The 26069-nt window shown below is 48.6% G+C and overlaps 1 protein-coding gene across 1 annotated transcript; it reads left to right on the forward strand.

Annotated features, from left to right (window-relative positions):
* The first annotated feature begins 997 nt into the window (after positions 1-997).
* Positions 998-24965, forward strand: LOC121136197 (testis-specific serine kinase substrate-like). The gene is given in 12 exon segments (XM_040736099.1): positions 998-1194; positions 1493-1715; positions 10130-10225; positions 10402-10485; positions 11504-11587; positions 12192-12478; positions 13161-13346; positions 21322-21495; positions 23330-23465; positions 24455-24579; positions 24779-24866; positions 24868-24965. Coding segments are annotated over 12 exon segments (1722 nt in total). The 5' UTR covers positions 998-1024; the 3' UTR covers positions 24937-24965.
* The last annotated feature ends 1104 nt before the right edge of the window (positions 24966-26069 follow it).

The raw sequence follows: 26069 nt of genomic DNA on the forward strand, positions 1-26069 counted from the left end.
ATCCTAGTGCTCAGGAGGCAGAGGATGTGGATGGCTGAGTTTCAGGCCAGCCTTGTCTACAAAGCCAGTTCCATGACAGTCAGTGCTACTCAAAAAGAAACCCTGTATTGTGCCAGGCTGTGGGGGCAGGGACACTCCAGAGGCAGAGGCAAGTGACTCTTTGTGAGTTCAAGGCCAGAAGAGTGAATTCAAGGACTACAGAGTGAATTCTAGGACAACCAAGGCTGTTACACAGAGAAACCCTGTCTTGAAATAAAAAATGAAATAAAGTAAAGAAGAGCCAGGGCTTTTCACCGTGGAGCCATCTCTCCAGTCCCCTAGATTCTTTGTTTTTTCTAGACACGGTTTCTCACTGTAACAGGCCTGGGTGTTTTGGAACTCTCTTTGTAGACCAGGCTGGCCCCAAACTCACAGAGACCTGCCTGCCTCTGCCTACTGAGTGCTGGGATTAAAGGCGTGGGCCACCAACGCCTGGCTTGGGGTCTTCTTTAGCAGGTAAAATTCACACACAGTACGAAGCCTGTGTGTGAATCCCCAAACACATTTGAGAAGTTGTGACATTAGGCCACGACTTCTCTGGACTCTCACTGTGGCACTTTCAATGCTGGCATCTTCTTGTTTGGGTGCTTCTCTTCCCAACTCTGGGTCCAGACAGCCAAAGAACACCAAGTCCCCCAGGGAAGGATTAGAAACGATCCTGTTATGTCTCTCAGGTCTCAGGCAGGGAGGCTTGAAGCAAGATGGCTGACCTGGTCCGGATCCCAGAGCCGGCTGCGGGGTCAGGGCCCAGGCCCCTGTATGCTCTGGACTGCAAAGAGGGAGCTGTAGAAGCAGAACCAGGGCCGGGCTAGTCCACTGAGGTCTGCAGGGACCACCCGAGCCAGCAGCTGTGCTCCCTCACGCCCCTCCCCGTGACCCAGTGGTTAGGCCCTTTGTGACCCAGGCCAGCAGCTGGGGGCCCCTGAGAGCCAGGGGGCGGGCAGAGTAGATGGTGAGTCTGCCCCTGGGAGCGGCCCCCCGCGCCATGGCAAGCGTGGTGGTGAAGACAATCTGGCAGTCCAAAGAGATCCATGAGGCAGGAGACCCACCTGAGGGGGTCGAGAGCCGCGCCCAGCTGGTCCCCGAGGCTCCCGGGGGGGTGACCAGCCCTATCAAGGGGATCACGAAGAAAAAGAAGGCCGTGTCCTTCCATGGGTGGGTTTCCTGCACCCTGCTGGTCACAGGCCTAGTGCCTGTCACAACACTGCCTGCAGCAGAGCATGGAGGGCAAGGAGGGGCGAGCAAGAGGGTATGACACCAGGAGGAGAAGGCAGTGGGTTGCAGGGAGCATCGGGAGGGGCGAGGAGTGACGGGAGAAGGCAGGCGGGCACCGGGGCTGGGCAGTGAGCCAGCAGGAGGTCCGGGGGCCTCAAGAGGGTTCAGGTGCTGTGTTGAGGATATCAGGCCCAGCCCTCCGGCACCCCATCCCCACCATCTCCTGGGTCACCTGCAGGGTGGAGCCCCGGATGTCCCACCAGCCGGTGCACTGGTGCCTGAACCTCAAGCGGTCCTCAGCCTGCACCAACGTGTCCTTGCTCAACCTGGCTGCTATGGAGCCCGACTCCTCAGGCACAGACTCCACCACTGAGGACAGTGGTCCACTGGCACTGCCAGGGCCACCTGCTTCCCCTACCACACCCTGGGCTCCAGAGGACCCTGACATCACAGAACTACTGGTGAGCGGCTGGTGTGGGGAGGGCCTGGATCTCCTCCACGGAGGCAGGCAGATCCAAGGAGGGGGCTGATGTAGATTGGAACAAGAAGACAGGCCTCAACCACATCAGGAAGTCTCCTGGGGTAGGAGTACACATAGCTCAGTGGGAGAAGCCCTTGATTAGCAAGTACTAGGCCCTGGGGTTCTTCCTAAGCAACGCAAGGAATACACTGGGCCGCGCCCCCGCCCCTCACAGGGGGATTCTAGGCAGAGCTGTGCCACGGAGCCACACCCGAGCACCTGTACTTTTTGAGACAGGGTCTTACTCCTTGGTCCTATCTGGCCTTGAACCGGAATTCCTCCTGCCTTCCATGTAGCTGGGATGAGCAGCCTGAGCCCACACACACAGCTTTCAGTAAATATTCCCCTGAAAGCCCAAGATGTCAGGAGCAGGGGACAGAGACACGAGGCCAAGCTGTCACCCTCAGCTTGTCACCTCAACAACCTTTGTTATTGATACTGATTTTTGAGACAGAGTCTCACTGTAGCCCTGACTGACTGGAACTCACAGACATCCTCCTTCCTCTACCATTTGTCAGAATTAAAGACACGCAACCCCACACCCAGACTGAGGCATCATCTTACTCTCCCAGGGAGCCTGGACTCAGACCTGCAGTGGGATGGACTCGCTCCACCCAGTGCCTAACTAACTGGCTCTGGTGCAGAGCCTGGAGCGGGATGCCTCCCACCAGAACTAGCTGACCATGAATGTGCTAAGTCCCAGAGCAGCACCTTACTGAGCCTTCTGAGTCTTCAGTGCACAAAGACATTTTGTGTATTGTAGAGAGATGCCTTTTCCTTCCCCACCAGTTGCCTGGGGTCTGCCACGTTGTAGTCCCCAAATAACACACAAGACGCTGTATTAATTATGAAGCTGTTGGCCTTGCTTGTTTCTTACTGGCTAGATCTGACTTAAGTATTATCCCATAATTGTTAATCTAAGTATTTCTCTTACCAGAGAAGTTTCCGGGCTTCTTATCCCTATGGCTGTTACATCTTGACTCCCTGTGTTTATCCTACCCAGAGTCCTCCTGGGCTCCTAGTCCCACCTATCTTGCTTCCCTATTGGCCAACAGTGCTTCATTGACATATACACAGGACTTACCCAACATCTCCTCTTTTCTGTCTAAACAAAAAGAAAGGTCTTAACTTTAACATAGTCAAATTATACACAACAGAACAGCTATCAAGCAAGAACATAGTTACAACATTTTGTCTATCAACATTCAGCAAGATTTAAAGAAAATATCATCTATCCCATCTTTGTGAGTTCAAAGTTCTATATGTAGCTTATTTTTATCATAACTAAGGAAAACTATAATTATAACTATCTGCCTTCAACTCTATCAAAGACTACAGAAGAATATGTATAAACACTAGGATTGACAGAAACATCTTACTGCCTGGACAGTCACCCGAAGTTCCTCTGTAATGTTGGGGCATCCATCTTCAGCCCACAGGCCACAATGTGTCCAGAAGATTTCTCAGCAAAGCAGGAAATTTCAAACTGTCCATCTGCATTGGCAGTCTGTCAGTCATTTTTCTGTGTCCTGCAGAAAGTCTCGTAGACTCTTCTATGAATCAGTTCCTGAAGGACTGTTTATGTTCAGCAGTCACTTTCCTGTGGGTCCTGCATATCCTGTTTATACAGCAACAGTCAAGTAGTCTAGGCAAGAGCAGTTTCTTGCCCAAATGGCTAATCTTGCCATGTTGAAAGCAAACTCCATATTGAGTCTCTTCGATGCCCATCTTCCTCTCAGAGGTAATTGGTGCTGCCAGGAGCAGACATTTCTCTTTGTCAAGAAAAACCCTAAACCATTTTAAATGCCATTTTTGAAAGGTTTGAAGACTGTCTATCTATCTCAAATATATCTCTGTATATCTAGAAAACCTAACCTAACTATAAGATCTGACTATTATAAGTAACTATCTATATTCTGTATTTAATTATGCATTATGTTTTCAAAGATCAGTATAAGCACAATACTTAATCAAGAGGAGAAATATACATATCATAAAATTGACCTTGAATTTGTATCAATAAATGAAAAACCATAACAATACAAAGTACTCATTTCCATACCATAATCCCCTTTTTCCTTTAAAAAGAGATTGGTTGTGATCATTAACCAATTATAAGCAACCCCATTCAAATGAAAACAAAGATTTATAAACAATATGGGAATTTGGACATCGCTCATTCCAAACTGCTTCCTGCTGGAAGGGGGTGCTGTTTATACCATGGGGATCATGACAAAACTCAGAAACCTGTATAAGTCCTTATTTTCGGGGTCTGTAAAGCTGCATCATCTTAGCTGTTTCAGTTGTTGGAACACCTGGTCCATTGCTTCCGGGGGTCTTGGTTCATCAAACCACAGAAGCCTGGAAGGAATCCTCAGCTTTTCATTTTCTGTAGAAACATAAACAAAAACTTCTTTTCCAAGTAATATATCCTTACACTTAAATTTTGAAGTCAAGGCATTTTCAAAAGATATAAGTTGAATTAATTCAGCAGCATTTATAATCAAGTGTACTTTAGCAGTTGTTCCTTCCTGAGCAATCAAAAAACTGAACTCTCTGTGTATTTTCCATTTTTTTTTTTTTTTGGTTTTTCGAGACAGGGTTTCTCTGTGGCTTTGGAGGCTGTCCTGGAACTAGCTCTTGTAGACCAGGCTGGCCTCGAACTCACAGAGATCCACCTGCCTCTGCCTCCCAAGTGCTGGGATTAAAGGCGTGCGCCACCAACGCCCGGCTGTATTTTCCATCTTTATGTGGCTTATTTATTTATCTATTATTACTGTATTTCTTTTACTTTGATTCATTTATTTTTGTCTGAGACAGGGTTTCTCTTTGGAAATCCGACTGCCTCTGCCTCTGGAGCAATTCCTACCGGCGTGTGCCACCACAGCCAGCGTCTCTATTTATTTACCACTATGTAGTTTCTTTTTCTCTCTCAATTCTACATATATTTTTAAACACACTATAAACCTTTAGAAGTTTTTCTTCATCCAAGTCTGACTTAACTGTAAATCTTTATGTTTTTCTGGCCACGTATCTTATCTGTTAAAACTGGGGCTGTTTAAACTGAAGTTTTTCCAAGATGGCGGGCGTAAGCGTGACTCCAGCTCACTGTCTCAGTCTATGCTGAGATCCAGCAAAAGCTGTGGGCTTGGAGATGTGGTCATTGCCACTTCCAGCTGTGTGTACAACTTTTCAATTGTTAGCAGAGTCTTAAAGGAACCTTTCTGGGTTTTTGTTGTTGTTTTTGTTTTTGCTTATGCTTAGTCAGGAAGACTCCCTTAAGTGAACCTCATGAGTCTCTGCTTGTCTCTAGCAAAACAGAGCCTACCTGAGAAAAATGCTGCTACCAAGAACCCATGCTTTTCTCCATTCTTTTGTTTCTAAAATTCCTTTAAATCTTTTGTCGTTTACGTGGAAATTCAATCCGTTCTTACACCAGCGTATTATCTAGTGCTTGGGAGCAAGTTGTCTTGACACTTAATAGAGCCCACCAGGGAGTGGCTAAGGTGGAAGGTGGCTCAGGGCTGGGGTGAGAGCATGGCTGGCGTTTCATCCAGGAGTCAATCTTCCCACTGGGATGAAGGTGCTGTACACTGTAAGAGGCTGTCTCTGTCCCCCCAGCTGACATCCTGAAATGACGTGGAGACTTCTTATTGAATATGGAATCTTGGCCTTAGCTGAGACTTGTGCTCTCATAACTTAATCACAGTGACATTATCTTTACACAGTGTAATCACATATCTAGTAACATTTTCCTTTTGCTACATAAGAACAATTGTCAGATAAGAATTACATTTACAATGTCCAGTCCATTTGTGTTTGGCAACTTTGGAGAAAGTACTCTATTATCTATGGTATCTTGATGAGTTCAAAGTTTTATACCTAAGCTTTTTATTTATTTTTTTATTTTTGTTTTTTTTTTCCAGACAGGGTTTCTCTGTATTATTTTGGGGGCTGTTCTGGAACTCACTCTGTAGACCAGGCTAGCCTCAAATTCACAGAGATCTGCCTGCCTCTGCCTCCCATGTGCTGGAATTAAAGGTATGTGCCACCATGCCCAGCATAAACCACTTTTTAAATATAACTTGTATTATGAACCCAAAACTATGTTTTTAGGCCTCAAAACATTTTCTTTAGATAAGCAATTTAAGCTTTTTGGGGGGGGCGGTTTTCAAGGCAGGGTTTCTCTGTGACTTTGGAGGCTGTCCTGGAACTAGCTCTTGTAGACCAGGCTGGTCTCGAACTCTCGGAGATCTGCCTGCCTCTGCCTCCTAAATGCGGGGATTAAAGGCGTGGACCACCACAATGCAGCTGCAATTTAAGCTTTTTTGTCTCTCAACCTTATATGCTTTATACCTCTTTTCTGATGTTGTTTCCTAGATTTGACAACAAGCAAAAAATATATGGTCTTCAATTCCATCAGAGACCTGAGAAGGCTGTAATATTATCCAAGTAAACAGGAAGTGCAGAGCAAACAACTTCCAAAACTACAGGAATGACAGAAACATCTGGCTGCCTAGACAGACACCCAAGTATCTCTGCAATGTTGGGGCACCCATCTTTGGCCTACAAGCCTAGGATATCTGACAGATTTTCCCATAAAGCAGGAATTTTGAAGGACTGTCCCACCTTGTCTTGGCAAATTTCAGTAGTCACTTACTTTTGTGTCCTGCTTGTCCAATTTGGAGAGCATGCTGTCATTAGTTGAGATAAGGGCAGTTTCTTGCCCAAATGGCTAGCTTTTCCATATTGAAAGCAAACTCCATATGGATTTTCTTTGATGCCCATCATCTTTTATGAAGTATGCTGGTGCTGCCAGGAGTAGACATGTTTCACTCTTATGAAAAGCCTTATGTTATTAAAACATTATAAATGTCATATTCTGTAGATTTTTGAAGTGTTTGAAGACCATGTATCTATTTAGAATATGTTTGTTTAACCTTGAAAACATATGTAACATGACTAGAAGTTTGTCATAGATGACTCACTACTTACCTGCATTTCTTTATTATCCTAAATAACTTTCAATCACTAAAACTTTACATTTTAAATGAACTTCATAGATACAATACCTTAAATAAGAGTAAAAACATATATACAATATAACAAAATAACCTTAAATTTGTACCAATATATAAAATTTATACCAACATAAACCATTTAAGACTAGTTAGTAGTTGGTTTTTCCATTTTTCATTTTTTGATTTTATTTTACATTCCCACCACAGTTCTCCCTCCCACCCTAACCTGCTACCACTGTAGTTGTTTATTTTGAAATTAGATTCAATAATCTACCCTTTTTATCTTATATTCCCCATTTTTCTTTTTTTATGATTTATTTATTATGTATACAGTGTTCTGTCTGCACGACAGAAGAGGGCACCAGATCTCATTACAGATGGTTGTGAGCCACCATGTGGGTCCTGGGAAGTGAACTCAGGGCCTCTGGATGAGCAGCATTTTTCTTTGCCAACTGATATCTCTGAATCTAATCATCTTTGCTCAGCCTTTTTTTGACTGTTGCCAATACCAACTTGTAACCAACACCACCCGTCAATCAAATGACCAAAAACCATCCATCCCACTTCTTTTTTTTTTTTTTTTTTTTTTTTTTTTTTTGGTTTTTCGAGACAGGGTTTCTCTGTGGCTTTGGAGGCTGTCCTGGAACTCGCTCTGTAGACCAGGCTGGCCTCGAACTCACAAAGATCCTCCTGCCTCTGCCTCCCGAGTGCTGGGATTAAAGGCGTGCGCCACCAACGCCCGGCCCATCCCACTTCTTGAGTACATGGGTACCATGCTCTCTAGACTGTTTCCTGTTGTCTGGGATGAGGTCATCTCTGGGAAACACTGGGCGAGCTGGCTGTATCATTTGTTCTCCAGTCTCTGTGTGATGGGAAGTTGCAGGGCTTATCTGAAATCCTGGATGGAGTAGTGTATGTGGCTTGACCCTCTCAGCTGTGAAATTGTGCTGGATGAAGAATTTTGAGGCAGCATTTTGATAGCATGGATCATCTGGCCTCCCCCAGTCAAATCTAATCCCAACTAACTTTGAAGGAATCTGTAGTTTTCCATTTCCAGTGAAAACAAAAGCACAATCTCTTCCCCAATACAACACATTTTTCAACTTCCTTTCTGGAGCCAAGACATCTATAAAGTATTTAGGCTGCTTTTATTTTTTTTGGGGGGGGGTTTCGAGACAGGATTTCTCTGTATTGTTTTGGAGGCTGTACTGGAACTAGCTCTTGTAGACCAGGCTGGCCTCAAACTCACAGAGATCCGCCTGCCTCTGCCTCCCAAGTGCTGGGATTAAAGGCGTGCACCACCAATGCCCGGCTTTAGGCTGCTTTAATTCAGCAGTTCTTCCATAATACAATGTCTCTCATCAGCTGCCATTGCTCATCAGCATTCAAAAAATTCAAGTCAACAAAGCATCATACAGGATCCAGATGTCCTGTGTGTTTCCCATCCTTATATGGCTATTTCTTTTTATATTAACTTACTCTCTTTTCGTTTTACTATTATTTTTAAACTTTTTTTTCTATGACTGTCTATACCCATTTCTTTTTCTTCAACATCTAAGTACATTATTAAAGTATAATGTACCTTTTAAGAGGGTTTCTGTATCTGCACCTGGCTTTACTAAGCACCTACAGTTTTCTCTTATTGCATGAGACAAATCTTAAACTGCTGTGTAAGCCACCACCATGACTCCCCTTAGCACATGGTACTGGTGGCATTGCCCTGGCACACGGCACAAACAGCAACCAGCCACTGCACCTCTGTATGCCAAGCACTGGCCCTCCTGCGAGACTGCAGGACTAGGAAGCCACATCTGGCTTACCTTCCTCAGTCCCTATGGCTGGATATCCAACTCCAGGTTGGATGCCATATGGAACAAGTCTTTCTCTGTCCCATACAGCTCCCAAATCGCAACATGCAGACTTGTTATTGCTTTTGAAAGATCAGTCTTATAATTTAAATTAACCTATTTCTATTCATCTACATGCTGCCACGTGACCAGGGCTTTCACCTCTCCCCCTGCATGTCCTGCTTCCTCTATGCCTGGCTGATATCTCCACTTTCCTTCTTCTCAGAGCTCTCTCTGTCTGCAAGTCCTGCAAACCTCCTGCCTAGCTATTGGCCATTTAGCTTTTTAATTAAACCAATCACAGTGGCATTTCTTTATACAGTGTAACCAAATATCTTGCAACAGTACACATTGGATGAAGGAATGTAGGATGCAGTCAACTTTTCTTTGAGGACTATAGTGGTCTGATGGGATGAAGATGCAGTCAATACTGTGTTTAGGGCTGCATTCTTCTGATATTTTGACTATGGTTGGAAGATGACTCACCAAGACATTGCGGCCCCCCCCCCCCGCCCCCCATGGTGCCTCAAACCCATTCTGACCTTTAGCTAGAGACCTGTGCTCCTGGCCGCATGACCTACTTCTTCATACACAATGATCAAAAGCAGAGTGAACACATTCTCATGTTCACTACCTGGCATCCAGCATTCTTCAGAGCATCATCTCCCAAGTGCCGGGATAACAAGTGTGCCACCAAAACTGGGCCATAGAATCCTCATTTTACAGAGTGCAGGAGAGTGACTCAAACTGTTTCTGGGTCACTTCATTTTTTTATGGAAGTGTGGAATTTTAGAATTCATCTGCCACTTTGTTGATAATCTTTATTTTTATTTGTTTGCTTTTTTTTTTTTTACGAGACAGGGTTTCTCTGTATTGTTTTGGAGGCTATCAGTCCAGCCCGGCCTCGAACTCACAGAGATCCGCCTGCCTCTGCCTCCCGAGTGCTGGGATTAAAGGCAGGCGCCACCACCACCCCGCTTAGTTTGCTTTTTGAAACAGGGTTTCTGTATGTAACAGTCCTGACTGTCCTGAAACTCTCTCTGTAGACTAGGCTGGCTTTAGACACAGCCTGAATCTCACTACCAAGTCCTGGGATTAAAGGGGTGTGCCACCACTGCCCAGCTTAGATTGTCTTAAAGAGTAAAGAGCACTGGGGTACGTGCTCAAACACTGAGTCACACCCCAGCACTGCTCTGGGGCATTCTAGGCAGAGGCTCTACCAATGAGCTCTACCCCAAGCCCCCAACTGGGGGATTTTAGGCATTTGCCTCAAAGTTTCAAACTGTCCTCCCTACTTACTTTCCCCAGAACACCATGAAGAATACTAGTCTACATTTGGCTTTACCAAACAAGGAAACTAAATCCAAGGGTGCCAGCTTTTGTCCAAAGCCACATGCCCTTCCCGAGCAAAACCAAGCTGGAAGCAAGCCTGCTAGCTCTGGAATTTTCTTGGTGTTGAACTGTACACGTCTCCCACTCTTTTGCAGAGTGGGGTCAACAGTGGGTTGGTGCGTGCCAAAGACTCCATCACCAGCTTGAAGGAAAAGACTACGAGGGTTAATCAGCACGTTCAGACTCTGCAGGTATGACACTTGAGGCTCCCTGTGCCCCTCGACCGGCCTCTTCCTCCAGAGCTAAGTTCGCGCCTTGGAGCCTTCTTTCACCATAGTGCAAGCCCAGGGCCCCAACAGGCTAAGACCCTGCGCCCCATAAGCTTTCCCACTGCCTCTGTGTAACTCCGCCTCCCTTCCACATCCAGAGCGAGTGCTCTGTGCTGAGTGAGAACCTGGAAAGAAGGCGGCAGGAGGCAGAAGAGTTGGAGGGCTACTGCAGTCAGCTGAAGGTGAGCCGCTGTGGGAGGAGGGGCTGGGGAGGAAGTGGCCAGAGGAGCAGGAGCAGGAGGGCTTCGGGTGGCGAAGTTGGGAGAGTGCTTGCCTAGCATCAGGAGGCCCCAGGTTGAATCCTAGCATGGCACTGAGCTGAGTGTGGTAGCATCTGGACGCTGGACTCTGGGAGCTATATAACGAGTGGGAGGCCAGAGGATCGCGGTCCCGGGTGGGTGATGGACCGTGGGGAGACGGAGAGACAGAGACCTGTAGACGTGAGTCACACTGAAAGTTTTATTGAGGGGGAGGTAAGAAGATAAGGGAAAGAGACACAGAGACAGGACAGAAGAGAAGGGGTGGGGGACAGGAAAAGTCCTGTCTGCCCTCCAGAGAAACAGCAGGAGTGGTGGGCAGGGCTCTTTCTTTTAAGGGGCCCTGTGCACCTGCATGCAGACTAGCAGTCATGGAACCCTGGGCTGACCAGGGTACTGCCTGAGTGGATTCTGCCAGGTGACAGAGGAAGGCCGGCATAATGCCTGGATCCTTACAAGGGGTACACGAGAACCTCTCATGGCTACCGAAAAGAGTCACTGTCTTCTGATTCCACGGGCACTGCTTACATACATGCATACGTAACACCTTTACACATCATGGTTTTCCTTTTTGGGTTTCTGGAGACAGGGTTTCTCTGTGTAGCCCTGACTGTCCTGGAACTCACTCTGTAGACCAGGCTGGCCTCCAAACTCAGAGATCTGCCTGCCTCTGCCTCCTGAGTGCTGGAATTAACGGCGTGCACCACCATTGCCTGGCTCATAAGAAATATGTTTAAAATCTTTTAGATGTAAAAGAAAAGGAGCGCAGAGTAGTAGTGGGATGGCTGAAGGAGTAGCACGGGACGGGTATGGCGAGAGGGGAAGCCTGGCTGGGAAGCAGGAGCATCCTCCACGGGGCAGGCGCTAAGCAAACAAGCAGGCTGAAGGTGGGGGGCAGAACCGGAATGGGAAGGGGGGCCCCTGCCCTGATGGTCTGACCCAGGAGAACTGCCGCAAGGTGGCGCGCTCAGTGGAAGATGCTGAAATGAAAACCAGCGTCCTGAAGCAGAACTCCGCCTTGCTGGAGGTAAGAGAGTGAGTGTGTGTGGAGCGGTCCCGAGCTAGTGCGAGGTTTGGGTAGAGCCTAGGGATGGGGTTGGAGAAACTGTGGAGGGCAGGGACAAGTGTGTAGAGCTTGCAGAGCCTCCAGGAGCGGAGGAGGATCGGGCCTGACTGTGGAGGTTGGAGGTCGCGCTGGAGGGACCCATGGGGGAGCCACAGGGGGTTTGGTGGGAGGGACCAGAGTGGAGCCTGAGGAAGCTGAGTTTGGCAGCGTGGAGCCCAAAGCCCCTGGGTGGAGGTGAGGGGCCGTCTAGGGTGAAAACGTGCCAGCTTACTTTCCAGCGAAACGCCGAGAAAGCTTGTGGTGGTCCCTGAGATGCACGGGCTGGTTGTTGACAGGCAGAGCAAGAGAGGGGGCGGAGGCGGGTTGCAGCCTCAGGAACAGCTAGCGGGTGTAGAGTAAACGGTATCTCCTACCCTAATGACAGCTGTGAGGCTAGTTGGACGGCAAGCATGCTTCCCAGTTTCCTCTTCCCACACTACTTTGCAGTCTCGGGGATCCCCGGGGTGCAGGTGGCTGAGGGTGACAAGGTGCTGGACGCCCTGAGTCATTGCCGTCCCCTGCCCAGGAGAAGCTAAGATACCTCCAGCAGCAACTGCAGGATGAGACGCCGCGGAGGCAGGAGGCCGAGCTGCAGGAGCTGGAGCAAAAGCTGGAGGCCGGCCTCTCCCGGCACGGCCTGAGCCCTGCCACTCCCAACCAGGGCTGCTCCGGCCCACCCGGCAGCCCCGAGGAATCCCCGCGGCCACGAGGCCTGGCCTCCGGTGGCTGGGGCGCGACACTCCGCGCAGGAGAGGGTCCTTCGCTGACAGAGCAGGAGTTGCAGAAGGTCTCCACCAGCCTGGAGGAGCTGAGGTGGGCGGGGACTGGAGGAGGTGGGTGGACCGGGTCTCAGGAGGAGCAAAGGGCGGGGCCTCCGCGGAGGGTGGGTGGGCGGGGTTTGGGTGAGAGTGGGTGGGACCGGAGGCTTCGGAGGGGCTGTGGTAGGTGAGGGAGGATTAGAAGAGCTTGAGTGGGAGGGACTTGGAGGCTGAGGTGGGCGGGCCCGAGAGGAGCTCGGTGAGTGGGTACGAAGGCAGAACTTGGAAGAGGATTTGGGTGGTGGCATCGGTGCCTGGGGCTAACAAGGCACACACAAGACAAGGAAAAAGGCGGGGCAGTGTGGCACACACCTTCCATCCCAGCGCTGGCAGGCAGAGGCTGGAGGATCTCTGTGAGTTCGATGCCAGCGGGGCCTACATAGAGAGTTCCAGTACAACCGGGACTACAATGAGGGACCTTGTATCAAAAACAAAAGCAAAAGGCCGGGTGGTTGTGGCACACACCTTTGATCCCAACACTTAGGAGGCAGACCAGGTTGGTCTCTGTGAGTTCGAGGCCAGAATGGTTTACAAAACAAGTTCCAGGACAGCCAGGGCGACACAGAAAAACCCTGTCTAAAAAGAAAGAAAGGAATTTGGTGAGTCTATTTGGGGTGAGGTCGACGGGGTGTGCATGCCAAATCTCTACCCACCCTTCTCCCTTTCTGATTCCTCAGGAGGGAGGTGTCCTCCCTGGCAGCCCAGCGGCATGAGGAGGAGGGGGCACTGCAGGACGCCCTGAAGTTGCTGGGTGGCCGGCTGGATGGCTTCCTGGGCCAGTGGGAGTGGGCACAGCGAGAACAGGCACAGTCTGCACGGGGCTTGCAGGAGCTGCGAGGACGGGCAGATGAGCTGTGTACAATGTAAGGGCTGAGCCGGCCTTGGAGGGGACATGGGGGTCCAGGAGAGAGTGGAATGACCCGAGGGTAGATAGTAGAGGAAAAAGATTGGCCAATCTGCTGGGGTCAAGTGACCATACCAAGAGGTAGAACTTGTCTAGAAGCCCCAGTAAGGGGTGGAGGTGTGGCTCAGTGGTAGAGCTCCTGCCTAAAATATCCCAACTACAGATTAAGTGTCACGTCTGCTGCGCGGCCTGTGTCCGAGAACGTGCGGAGGGTGTCGGGTATTGATAACACAGAGACTCGTTCAATGATATAAAGAGAACTTTAAACAGGCTCCAAAAAGGTTCAAGAAAACCTCCTAAGAAAAGCTCCCACCAGAGAAGCTTCTGCTCTCTCCTCTCCCCTGGCTGGTTCTGCTCTGACACCAGAGGTGGATGTGTGTGGGTTTTTGAAGGTGCGGTTAGTCTCTGGACAAGGTCGAGGTCAGGGCGGTTTCCGTGGGAAGGCCTTTCCCAGGAACTTATTGTATCGTTTTTAGTAAACATGTTTTTACTAAACATTGTCTTACAGCTGCCTACTCCCAGGCAGAAGGGGAAGTGGGTCTCTGCTCAAGGTCTGGTGTTCCCACAATTCACCCCTTTTTATTTTCAAATGAGGCACTCCTGGCTTAGGTCAAGTAGGGTCACCCTCCCTTTCCCGTCTTTGGGGGACCTTGAACCCCTGTTTTAGGTGGGAGGGGTCTTCCCCACAGGTTGTCCGTCATCGGAGATACCCCAATCTTAAATCATCTGTAACCAACCTTCATGGCTATCGGGATTGCCATGGGCTAAGCTAAGCAATACTTGGTTACAGATCTCTTGCCTCTGGAACAAGGCACGTTTGAGCTCGGCATAAAGCCAGAATGCCTACCGCCACTGCCACCATTTCCAGGACCCCCATTGACATAGCGCCTCTCCATTACCATACCCATCACCAGATCTGGGCCATAACATTCTACCAGCCTTCATCTGTTACAAGGGTAACCCGCATGTGATTTACATTTACAATTTGATAAAGTTTCCAATCGTTTTAAGATCTGCTCAGGAAAGCATTTAGAAAGTGCACTTGCACAGATACATTGGGCACAATCATTGATGTTACACATGTAGCATTATGAAAAATATGAACAATAGTTGTCACATTAGGACAAGTTGCATTTCTCCAGAAAAATACACTGGCCTAGGCGCGATTTCAGAAACAGGAACCACCAAGTTTGATATTTCAAGTGACCATGTCCTGTTCAAATACTGAAAAGAGGCTTTTGCCACTCATAGTCCATACCAATGTCCAAATGCTTTAAATGGGTCCTTTTTTCTCTGTTGGCTTCACGATGAAAACTCATGGGTCTGGAAGGTTGATGCAGCAGGTCTGTTGAGAAACTGGAAATCTCAAACCAACTGTTTTCTTTCTTTCTTGGGCTGTAGATTCGATGACATCAAGGGTCAGGAACACTGATTTAGGAGATCTCACTCAAACTGGCTTAGGTAGGCTCCCATGGTCTCAGGTCCAGTTTTTCTCTGCTCCATGCATCTCACTAAATGGTCTGACAGTTGCCGAAGCTTTATTCTTTTCCTGCAAGAAAACACAAACATGCCCTCGACCCCAAATTAGGGTCTTCTTCACTGTCTAGTGTATGGATGTCTCCATTTGACCTGAGCAATGGTTGCTCAAGTTCCATCATGCCAGAATCTGTCTGAAGCTCACTGGCATTCACATTATAACATTTTTAAATGAGGAGTGTATTATTTGATGAGTCATGTGGGGACTGGGAACATTATTCCCCCTTTTTTATTTTCTAAAAAAAGGTTTTTTTGAACTGTTGAAGCTGGACCATAACAGTAGAAGGATTTGTTTACCCTCTTTGGTTGACTATCTAGGTAAATTGGGATTACTACTTAGATTATTTGTAGATGCCCATTAAAAAGGACATATCCATTAAATATTTCCCAAAAACTTCTGAAAATCACTCAAAGATTGTAAACTATACTGTGTCCAAATAACTTTTGAAAATTATTTGAAGTCTGTGAGCAGTCTTTCCCAATCTAACCTGTAGAGCTCTCACTAGCTGACAAGGCCTCGTTTGCATCTTAAATTTTTCTGTTAAAACATTAACAGACTGGCTGGATGTTCCTTTTGGCTATATTTAAAGCAATCTAGGTAGCTTCTTAACTATTTTTGAAGGGATTTAAGTATCCTTTTAATCATATTAGCAGTTCACACTCACACATTCACAATCACATTTCATACATACCGGTGTGGCCACACCATACATTCAGAACATACATGCATCTTTCAGTCATCCTTTTTCCCTAGGTCATGATTAGTCTGTTGCAATGAAGCTTCCTTAATTGAAATCTATGTAAAAGAACAACTCCAGCCAATCCTTGAACTAAAAGGGTTAAAAAGTCCTGTATGTTCTTTATCATTCCTCCATTTGAGCTACAGTCATGGGGTACAGCCGTACCTACTCCTTGTAACTCTGTAGATGCAAGGTGGAGAGGCCAGGTTTTTGGCCAAAAGTTTTTAGAGATTACTCACAAAATAGAACTTAAATGTAAACAAAATTTTCCATTCCATATACCTTTGTCTTTGTCTTTTTCTTTAATTAATACCAGTACCAATTTTTTTTTTGAGTCAGGGTTTCTCTGTATTGTTTGGAGGCTGTCCTGGGACTTGCATAAAGGTGTGTTGGGATTAAAAGCATATGCCGCTGGGAATCTCTTGGATTCCCCTACTTCCTGACCCTGGTATCAGGCTTAGGAGGGGGGAAACTCAGAATGTCTAGTTTCTGACTTTTTAATCTCATTGGCAGCAGCCGCTTCCAATGTATTATTGGTGTTATAAAATGGATGAACAGGGAGCTGGAATGACTAACTTGTATTAACGTGGGGGGGGAATCCTCACCAACGCCCATATTTCCCTTACCTGAGTGTTCAGCAATGGTTGGATCATCTTTAGCATGGTGAGCATTACTAGTATCCGGAGTAGTATTGGGGTCGACATGCCTGATGCACCGTTCGGGGACCCAAATGGGCTTCTCACTTCCTGGAGGGAAAACACAAACAGCCCCTCGGACCCTAGCTAGTAGGGGAGTGGGTGGCTGCCATTTTCCTGTAATCAAATCCTTCCATCTGACCCATCCCAAGGACTGGGAGGGTTTGTTCCAATGTCTCTCCATAGCAGACAAATTATTATGGTCTATGGTCAAAAAATTTAAAATGTAAAGTATGGTGGATAACTGAATATTGGGGGAGGTAACATACTCCCCCTTTTTTATTTTCTTAAAATACTGTTTGAGAGTGGCATGGGTGCGCTCCACAATAGCCTGTCCCGTGGGGTTGTGAGGAATACCAAAAGAATGGACAATGTGATGTTCCCTGCATAAGGCAGCAAAGCGATTGCTGGCATAGGCAGGGCCATTGTCCGTTTTTAGGGCATCTGGAACACCCATGTAGGCAAAGGCCTGCAGGCAATGAGAAATAACATCTTTAATCTTCTCTCCTGAGTGGAGAGAGGCAAAAATCAGTTTAGAATACGTATCCACCGAGACATGCATGTATTTTAATTTCCCTGCCTGTGGCAGGTGAGTGACATCCATTTGCCAGAGATGGTTGGCCCTGAGGCCCCGGGGATTTACCCCCTCATTGGGAGAATTATGATAAGGGGCACAATCAGGGCACTGAGAGGTAATCTGTATAGCTATGGATAAGGGGCACCCAGTGTGAAATTTAATGGAGCGGGCATTTAGATGATACCTCTCATGGAGCTGGTGGGCCAGCTGCTCCTGAGTAAATAAGACCCTAGGGCGGGTCAAGGAGTCAGCAATTTCATTGCCCTGGGCAAGGGGTCCTGGAAGGTTAGTATGTGCACGAATAAATCCCACATAAGCAGGGTGGATGCGCTGCCAAATAAGATGTTGGAGCTGAACTAATAAGGAACGAACCTGGGAGGTTGGAAGAACATATGGAGAAGTTTCTAAAGGTCTAACAATGTTGGCAACATAAACACTATCAGTATATAAATTAAAGGGCTCTCCCTCAAACATTTGGAAAGCCATCAAGCATGCAAACAACTCGGCGGCTTGTGCTGACATCTGTCCTGTGGGTACCCTCTTCTGCACCTGAGAAGAAACCACCACCGCGAAACCCTTGGAGGAGCCGTCTGTAAAGACTGGGCGAGCTCCAACTAGAGGGTTCTCCTTTAAAATCTTGGGAAAGATCACAGGGTGTTGTTTGAAAAAAGACATCAAGGGGCTGTTGGGATATTGGTTATCAAACTGTGCGCCTGTAGATGTAATAAACAGGGTCCACCCATCATGGAAGATCTGTAGATGTTCCACCTCCTCCTTACCATAAGGAAGGATAATTTTATCAGGACTCTTTCCAAAGGTTTGAATGCTAAACTTGTGTGCCTTCCACAACAATTGTAAAATGAGATCATAGTAAGGGGTCACTACCTTCTTAGGGGAGGCTGACAAATGTACCCAATAAATAGGACCAGTCTGCCAAAACACGGCAGTGGGCGAAAAGCTAGATGAAAGTACAACCAGAACAAGGGGCTGCCCATAATCTATACGCCGAAGGTGGGCTTGCTCTATACTTCTTAACAACAATTGTAGGGCTTCCCTGGCCTCTGGGGTAATCTGTCTAGGGGAAGTTGGAGCAGGGTCCCCAGGAAGAATATCATAAAGCGCTTTAAGAGCCCCTGTTTTAATAGAAAGAGAAGGGCGAAACCATTGCACCTCTCCCAAGAATCTCTGCCAATCATGAAGTGTTTTTAAATTTGAACAATCGATTTGGAGTCTTTGTGGCCGGAGGCCAGTTTGTTGAATTTGATGACCCAAATAAGTATAAGGGGGTCTCTTTTGGATCTTTTCAGGAGCCAAAATAAATCCTTGGGCCTCCAGAAGCTCCTGTAGCTCTGCAAAGGCTATGTAACATTGTCTTTCTTCGGCCGTGGCCAAAAGAATATCATCCATGTAGTGGATAATGTAAAGATCAGGGAACTTACGTCTGAGGGGATCTAAACAGGCAGCTACATAAATCTGGCATATAGTTGGACTATTAGCCATCCCTTGGGGGAGCACCACCCATTGGAAGCGAAGGGCAGGCTCCTTAAAGTTAATCGCAGGAAGGCTAAATGCAAACCGAGGACTATCTTGAGAATGCAAGGGAATAGAAAAGAAGCAATCCTTCAAGTCAATGACAATCAAATGCCAGTCTTTAGGAATGGCCACAGGCACGGGCAAGCCAGGCTGCAGAGCCCCCATAGGCTGCATGGTCGCATTCACGGCCCTCAAATCTTGTAGTAACCTCCATTTCCCTGAAGATTTTTTTATTACAAATATAGGGGTATTCCAAGGGGACGTGGAAGGAACCAAATGACCTGCCTCCAATTGTTCTTGAACTAGCTGGTGAGCCGCCCTTAGTTTCTCCGCTGGTAAGGGCCACTGTTCCACCCATACCGGATCATCTGATAGCCATGTGATGGGTATGGGGGCTGGCGGCGCAACAGTGACCCTCATCAAAAATGGCCAAAACCCTTCCTATCCCCTGGGGCCCTGGTCTCCAAAGGGAGGGATGCCACAGGGCAAACCTCTCCCTGTTCTAATTTACCTAGTTCCCTCCCCGGGCTCCAGCCCCTCCCTTGCATCATCTGGGGGCCCCTGCTTTTGGACTTGGGTGCCTGGGTGGTGAGGACCACTCCCATTTCTTGCATGAGGTCCCGTCCCCAAAGGTTAACAGGGAGGCCAGGCAAAACATATGGCTGGAAAAGCCCTGTGTGGCCTTCAGAGTCTTGCCACTTTAACATTCTGAGGCTTTTTTGGGGCACAGCCTGTCCTATTCCCTGGAGGGTCACTGTCCCTTCCTCTTTCGGCCAGGTGGGGGGCCAGAATTTATCTGAGAGGACAGAGAAATCTGCCCCAGAATCTAAGACGCCCCTAAAGGACTTGCCTTCTATCTTTAATGTAAGCTGGGGGCGGTTCTCCATGGTGGCTACCCAAAATGCTGCCGGGCCGGTACTTCCAAAACCTTGGTTGCCCCTTTTCTCTTTAATTTTTCTAGCCTCACAAGGAGCTGTAGGGAGAAGGAGTATCTGAGCAATCCGTTCTCCTGCAGGGATGGCAACAACCCCACTGCCCACTGATGTCATTATTTTAATCTCCCCCTCACTATCCTGGTCTATAACACCGGGGTGTACCTGGATGCCTCGAAGAATAGTACTGGACCGTCCCAAAAGTAGTCCGACCGTGCCTGGGGGCAATGGCCCATGCACCCCAGTAGGGAGGGCCTGGATCCCCATTTCCGGTGTTAGGATTGCCCGGGCAGAGGGAGCGAGGTCCAATCCTGCACTCCCCCGAGGTGGCTCTAAGGAGGTCTGAGATATGAAGGGGTTGCTCTGGGGGAGAAAATGAGTCCTGCCACTGCCCAGAGCAGGGGTCATTGCCCCGTACACATTGGTTTTGGGGCCCTGGGGCGGGGCCCTCCTCCCGTTTCCCTGATTATTATTAGCAGAAAGGAAATTTCCCTCCCTGTCAGTCTTTCCTTAATTAAAATCTTTTTTAGTTCTTTTTTAAGGGCCGCGATCTCAGCAAGTAACCGTTCCTTTTCAGACTGTGACGAGTCTGAGTCTGAGCTACTTCCATTTTCTAGGTCTGATAGAGAAGGATATAACCGATTCTGACCGGAGTCCTTCTTTTTTGGGTCGTGCCCGGAGATCTCTACCCATTTTTTTGTTGTTACTAAGAGACTCCTCCTCATCCTCACTAACAATGGAGCCTCTAGTTTCAATCACAGTCTCTTCATCATCACTCTCTGCCCCTGAACTCAAGGAGGCTTGAGTCTCAGTCTCTTGTAACTCTAAAAAAGCCTCTTTTGTGTCCTGAACTACCTGGCGGTGACAAACCTTATCTGTCAAAAGTGCTCCCCTCACTAATCTCCATAAGGAGAATGTCGTAGGGGGCAAGGACTCAGATCCCTCTTTTCGTAAAAGTCTATGAAGATCACGGCGAACCTCCTCCCAATCTGGAATATTTAAGCTTCCCCCAGTAATGAACCATGGACTGGCTCGTTCGATCGATTTTAGAAAGCCTTCTAGGGTTTTAGACTTGACTGCAGTCCCATGTTCTTTAAGTAACTTTTTTAGTTGATACTGCAATGATTCTAGCTTCCCGGAACTATTCCCCATAGTTTCTTAACCCCGTCCACTTACCTCGCTTTCACGATCTCAGTGGGACCTCCAATTGTCACGTCTGCTGCGCGGCCTGTGTCCGAGAACGTGCGGAGGGTGTCGGGTATTGATAACACAGAGACTCGTTCAATGATATAAAGAGAACTTTAAACAGGCTCCAAAAAGGTTCAAGAAAACCTCCTAAGAAAAGCTCCCACCAGAGAAGCTTCTGCTCTCTCCTCTCCCCTGGCTGGTTCTGCTCTGACACCAGAGGTGGATGTGTGTGGGTTTTTGAAGGTGCGGTTAGTCTCTGGACAAGGTCGAGGTCAGGGCGGTTTCCGTGGGAAGGCCTTTCCCAGGAACTTATTGTATCGTTTTTAGTAAACATGTTTTTACTGAACATTGTCTTACAGCTGCCTACTCCCAGGCAGAAGGGGAAGTGGCCAGGAACTTATTGTATCGTTTTTAGTAAACATGTTTTTACTAAACATTGTCTTACAGCTGCCTACTCCCAGGCAGAAGGGGAAGTGGGTCTCTGCTCAAGGTCTGGTGTTCCCACAATTAAGGGGGTTGCCTCGGGGTAGAATCCCTGCTTGTGATCCACCAGTAAGGAGTGACCGCATGGCTCAGCAGTAGTATATTAGCCAGCAGAAGCCCTGGCTCCTGTCCCTGGTGGATACGGGGACCCCCATCAGAGCAGAGGATAGGCAGGTGTACAGCACTGGAAGGTGGACTGGCTGATGTTGGCTGTCACAAGCTACCCACATGGCTTGCTCTCGCATCTCAGGGTGGAGAGGTCAGCAGTGTCTGTGGCTTCTCTGAAGAGCGAACTGGAGGCCCTGGGCCCAGTGAAGCCGATTCTGGAGGAGCTGGGGCGGCAACTTCAGAACACTCGAAGGGGAGGTGACCACGTCTTGAATTTGGATAGGTCTGCCCAAGGCACCTGTGCCCGCTGTGCCAGGTATGGGGAGAGGTAAAGCTTGCACTGTGGGTCACAGATAGGATGGCTCATTGTCATTGTGAGAGATGTGTTTCTATGGATTGCAGACTGAGACTCATGTTGCATTGTGGGAACAACTTTTGTCCCACATGGTAAAAATTGGCTTCTTGTGGAAAGCAGGGATTGGGTGCATTGACATTTGAGACATGGTACATTGTGGGAAGTTTGGCATGTCAGGAGGGTGGGTTCTCAGTGACCTGCAACATTACACTAGGGGTACTGAGGGAGAGCTCAGGAAGGGAATGTCTGCCTTGCAAACAGTCGGGAGGAGCCCTGCAACAGCTAGTCTAGTTGAATCGAGGAGCTGCAGGTTCAGAGACCCTGTCTTTAAAAGTAAGGTAGAGAGCTAGAGTACAGTTAAGAGCATTGGCTGCTCTCCCACAGGTCCTGAGTTCAAGCCCCGGCATTGACATGGGAGCTCACTACGATCTATAATTGTAGACACGTGGGATCTGACACCCTCTTCTGGTATGCAGACCTACATGTAGACAAAACAACCATATGCATAAACAAACAAATCTTGATCCTAGCAGTCACAGGCAGAGGCAGGAGGATTGCTGTGTGTTTCAGGCCAGGCTGGTATACACCGCAAATTCCAGGGCAACCAGGGCTCCATAGATAGACCCTACTTTTAAAAAGAAAAAGGGAAAGACTGTGACCAGAGAGGTGACTGAGTGGATAAAAGTGTTTGTTCTGGCAACCATACTCACCACCTGTGCATCCCACTGTGGGAGCAGAGAACCCGCTCACCATGGTTGTCCTCTATCCTCCGCCCTGCGTACCCACACACACCCATACAATAATTAAGATTAATGGGAGGCGGCAGGAGAAGTGGTTCAGGGGTTAAGAGCATTGGGTACTGTTGCAAACGACCCAGGTTCCATTCCCAGCCCCACAGCATGGCTCACAAACATCCAGGAGATCCAGCACCCTCTTCTGGCCTCTGTAGCACCTGTCTGTACACATGTGGCCTGCAGGCACACCTACACAACAATAAACTCTTAAAATACGGTGCTGAAGAGATGATTCCGATGATTAAGAGCCCACACTGCTGTTTCAGAGGACCCGAGTTCAATTCTCAGCATCCACACAAGTTGACTCACAATCACCTAGAACTCTGTCTCTGGTGGGAAACCAATTCCACTGGCCTCCTTGGACACACACACACACACACACACACACACACACACACACACACACACACACACACGAAAATGCAGAGGTTAAAATAGTGAAGATAAAATAAAGGAATGAGGAAGACATTCCTTGTCCATTGCCCTTTGACCCACACACGCACACACAAAATATGTGAGACCCCCATTGTGCTTTGGAAAACAGGTAGTGGGTTTCCAGTACATCTTATGGTCAGGTTAAACTTGTACACTTTAGATAATGTCTGGTAGATTGCACGAGGGTCCTAAAGAAACAAGGCCTGGCTTGGTGCTTTATGTCTTTTTTTTCCAAGACAGGGTTTCTCTATATAACAGCTCTGTAGACCAGTCTGGCCTCAGACTCACAGTGATCCACCTGCCTCTGCCTCCTCAGTGCCGGGCACTGGGATTAAAGGCCTGTGCTACCCTTGCTTGGCTGGTGGTTCATGTCTTTAATCCCAGCACTCGGGAAGCAGAGGCAAGTAGATCTCTGTGAGTCCCAGGCCAGCCTGGGCTACAGAGTGAGTTCCAGGACAGCCAGGGCTATGTAGAAAGACCCTGACTCAACAAAGAAAAACTAAAAAGCCATGACCAGATGGAGCCTAGTCCAGGGCCTCCTCCATCTGGTGACTGTCCCTCCGCAGCCAGGGGCAGCAGTTGTCCACGGAGTCCCTGCAGCAGCTGCTGGAACGTGCGCTGACCCCGCTGGTGGATGAGGTGAAGCAAAAAGGCTTGGCCCCTGCCTGCCCCAGCTGCCAGAGGCTACACAAGAAGATTCTGGTACCAGGGACCATGGGTTGCCATGACCCCAGTTACTTTTGTGTTTGGCAGGGTGTGGGCAGCCCTGGCTCAGGAGTCCTGCTGGCCTGTGGCAGGGACTTCCTAGGAAGCCTGTATGTGAGCAGCAGGTCTTGTCCTCTGTGCAGGCAGGAGGACAAAGAGTTTGGTGGCTGCTGAGTTACAGCCCAGTCACTCTGCTACCTAGGGTCACAGACACTGGCCCAAAGCATATTAATGTACTGGGGCTGGATTATCATGGGATATAAGGGCTTTAATCCCATGGACGTGGGCCTGATTTTCTGTAGCCCTTCAGGGAAGTCAATGGACTCAGAGGTACCCTTGATGCCACACGGGAGGACCCACTTACACAAGTCACAGCTCTGTAGCTGTTAGAACTTGAGGGACATAGAGAGGGACTACATGTTGGCCTGTGGGATGATGGGATAAAAATTATAGTGAGCATCTGTAGGAATACATGGGAAGTCATGGCCTGGTGCATTGTGGGATACAGAGGTTAGTGCATGATGGGATACTGGCCTAAGGGATGATGGGATATGAATTGCAGTGAGCTGCAGCCCCAGTACAAAGAAAGTCACAGGGCATGGTGAATTGTGGGATATAGAAAACTATAATGCTAGGGTACTTTCCTGTGACAGAGGCTGGCATCACAAATACAGGGTCCTGGAATTAAGGGATGTAGTGGGCACCATGCACTTCTGGGATCCACACAGTACAGGTCAATTCATAGGCATCAGGGTCACAGAGCTTCAGATGTGACTCAGCTTGCTGGGACATAGTTCAGTGCATTAGGGGTACTCACAGGCTTCCTGAGAGGTGCAGTTGGGGATACCAGTGAATTGTGGGATACCTGGGGTAATCCCCAAGGTCAAGGCCTGATAGGTTATTTTGGGTGGTATGTGGGCTCCATGCGACCCAGCTCCCCCTCCACCCCTAGCCCAGTCCAGCAAGCCCTACAGTCCTCTCCCCAGGAGCTGGAGCTCCAGGACTTGGCCAAACAGGTCAGTGCAGAGGCCCTGAGCTCCACCCTCCGGCTGGCCCAAGACGAAGCCGTTCGGGTCAAGAACCTACTGCTGATGGACAGGATGAAGCCGGAGTGAGGGCAGGTCAAGAACCTACTGCTGACGGACAGGATGAAGCCGGAGTGAGGATAGAGGCAGAGGGCATGGGCCAAGGGCATGGGAGGAGGGTGAGGTCTCCAGAAGGGGCCCTGGTCCTCCTGCTCTTGCCCCTCACCCATCCTGGTCCCCAGCTGGGCCTCCCCAGGCCTGACCCCCAGCTGACTGTCATTGCAGGGAGAAGGTGGCCACTTTGGACTATAAGCATTTGAAGATGTGTACCCTCCATGACCAGCTCAGCCACCTGCCACTTGAGGGGTCAATGAGGGCTATGGGGGGGAGGAAGCACTGGAGGGGCTCCCCCTAAACGAGGGGGCCCAGGCTCTGAGCAATAAATGGCCTCTCACGTTGGCATGAATTCTGACTGAGTTGTCAGGTGTGGATGCTTTGAGAAGGGTGTTTCCATGGGATGAGGGGTAGCCTGAGCTACATAGTGACACCCGATCTCAAAAGAAACAGGAAGGGATACAGCTCAAATTGTAGAGCACTTGCTGAGTTCTCTTGAAAATCTGGATCCATCTGGACCACCCAGGATGCAGGTGCACACCTGGCAACAACAGACCATCTACACAGAAAATTCCAGTGCAGCCTGTGTTACTGAACACCCTATCTCAAAAGAACAAAGAAGGGGCTGGAGAGATGGCTCAGTGGTTAAGAGCATTTAACTTCTCTTGCTAAGAACCTGAGTTCATTTTCAATCACCCGTCTCTGGTTCACAATGATCTGTAATTCCTGTTTCACAAAATCTGTTGCCCTCTTCTGGCCTCTGCTGGCACTGCATTGCACAGTGTATGTAATACTGACACAGATAAAACATTTTAAAAAGAGAGGACTGGTGCATGCCTTTAGTCCCAGCACAGCCAAGGCTATACAGAGAAACCCTGTCTCAAAACAAACAAAGCAGATAGGGAAGAAGCAAACAAAAAGAACAAACAGGAAGAGAGAAGAGGCGGAGGCGGAGGGGGCTGTATGAGAGTGCCCTGGGGTTTTGCTGGCCCTCAGTCCCTCATGTCCTAGGACAGCCTCTCACCCCATTTTTGCAACTAAGGCTGAGGCATTAGATGGAGCGTCAAGCCGAGCTACTGCTTTTGGTTTGGTTTTGCTTTGCTTTGAGACATTGTTTCTCTGTGTAGCTCTGGCTGTCCTGGAACTCACTCTGTACACCAGGATGCCCTCAGACTCGCCAGTGATCCCCTGCCTTTGCTTCCTGAGTGCTGGGATTAAAGGTGTGAGCACCCCCGGCCATGACACTGGGCCTCAATTGATTTCAGCAGTGGGACGCAGTGACACCTGCCATCTCAGCAGCAGGGGTCCAGAGTCGAAGCCCACCCTCTGCCACAGTAAGCGCCAGAGGCCCCTGCCTGGACTCCACGACACTGTCTCAAGCCCTTCTCCTCCCAGAAAGGAGCTGCTCTTCAGACCTTATGTGGAGAAGTTCTAATGCACCTTTGGGGCTGGGTGGCAGCCG

The sequence above is a fragment of the Mesocricetus auratus genome, unplaced genomic scaffold (genome assembly GCF_017639785.1).
Source record: "Mesocricetus auratus isolate SY011 unplaced genomic scaffold, BCM_Maur_2.0 Super-Scaffold_100054, whole genome shotgun sequence".
NCBI lineage: Eukaryota > Metazoa > Chordata > Mammalia > Rodentia > Cricetidae > Mesocricetus > Mesocricetus auratus.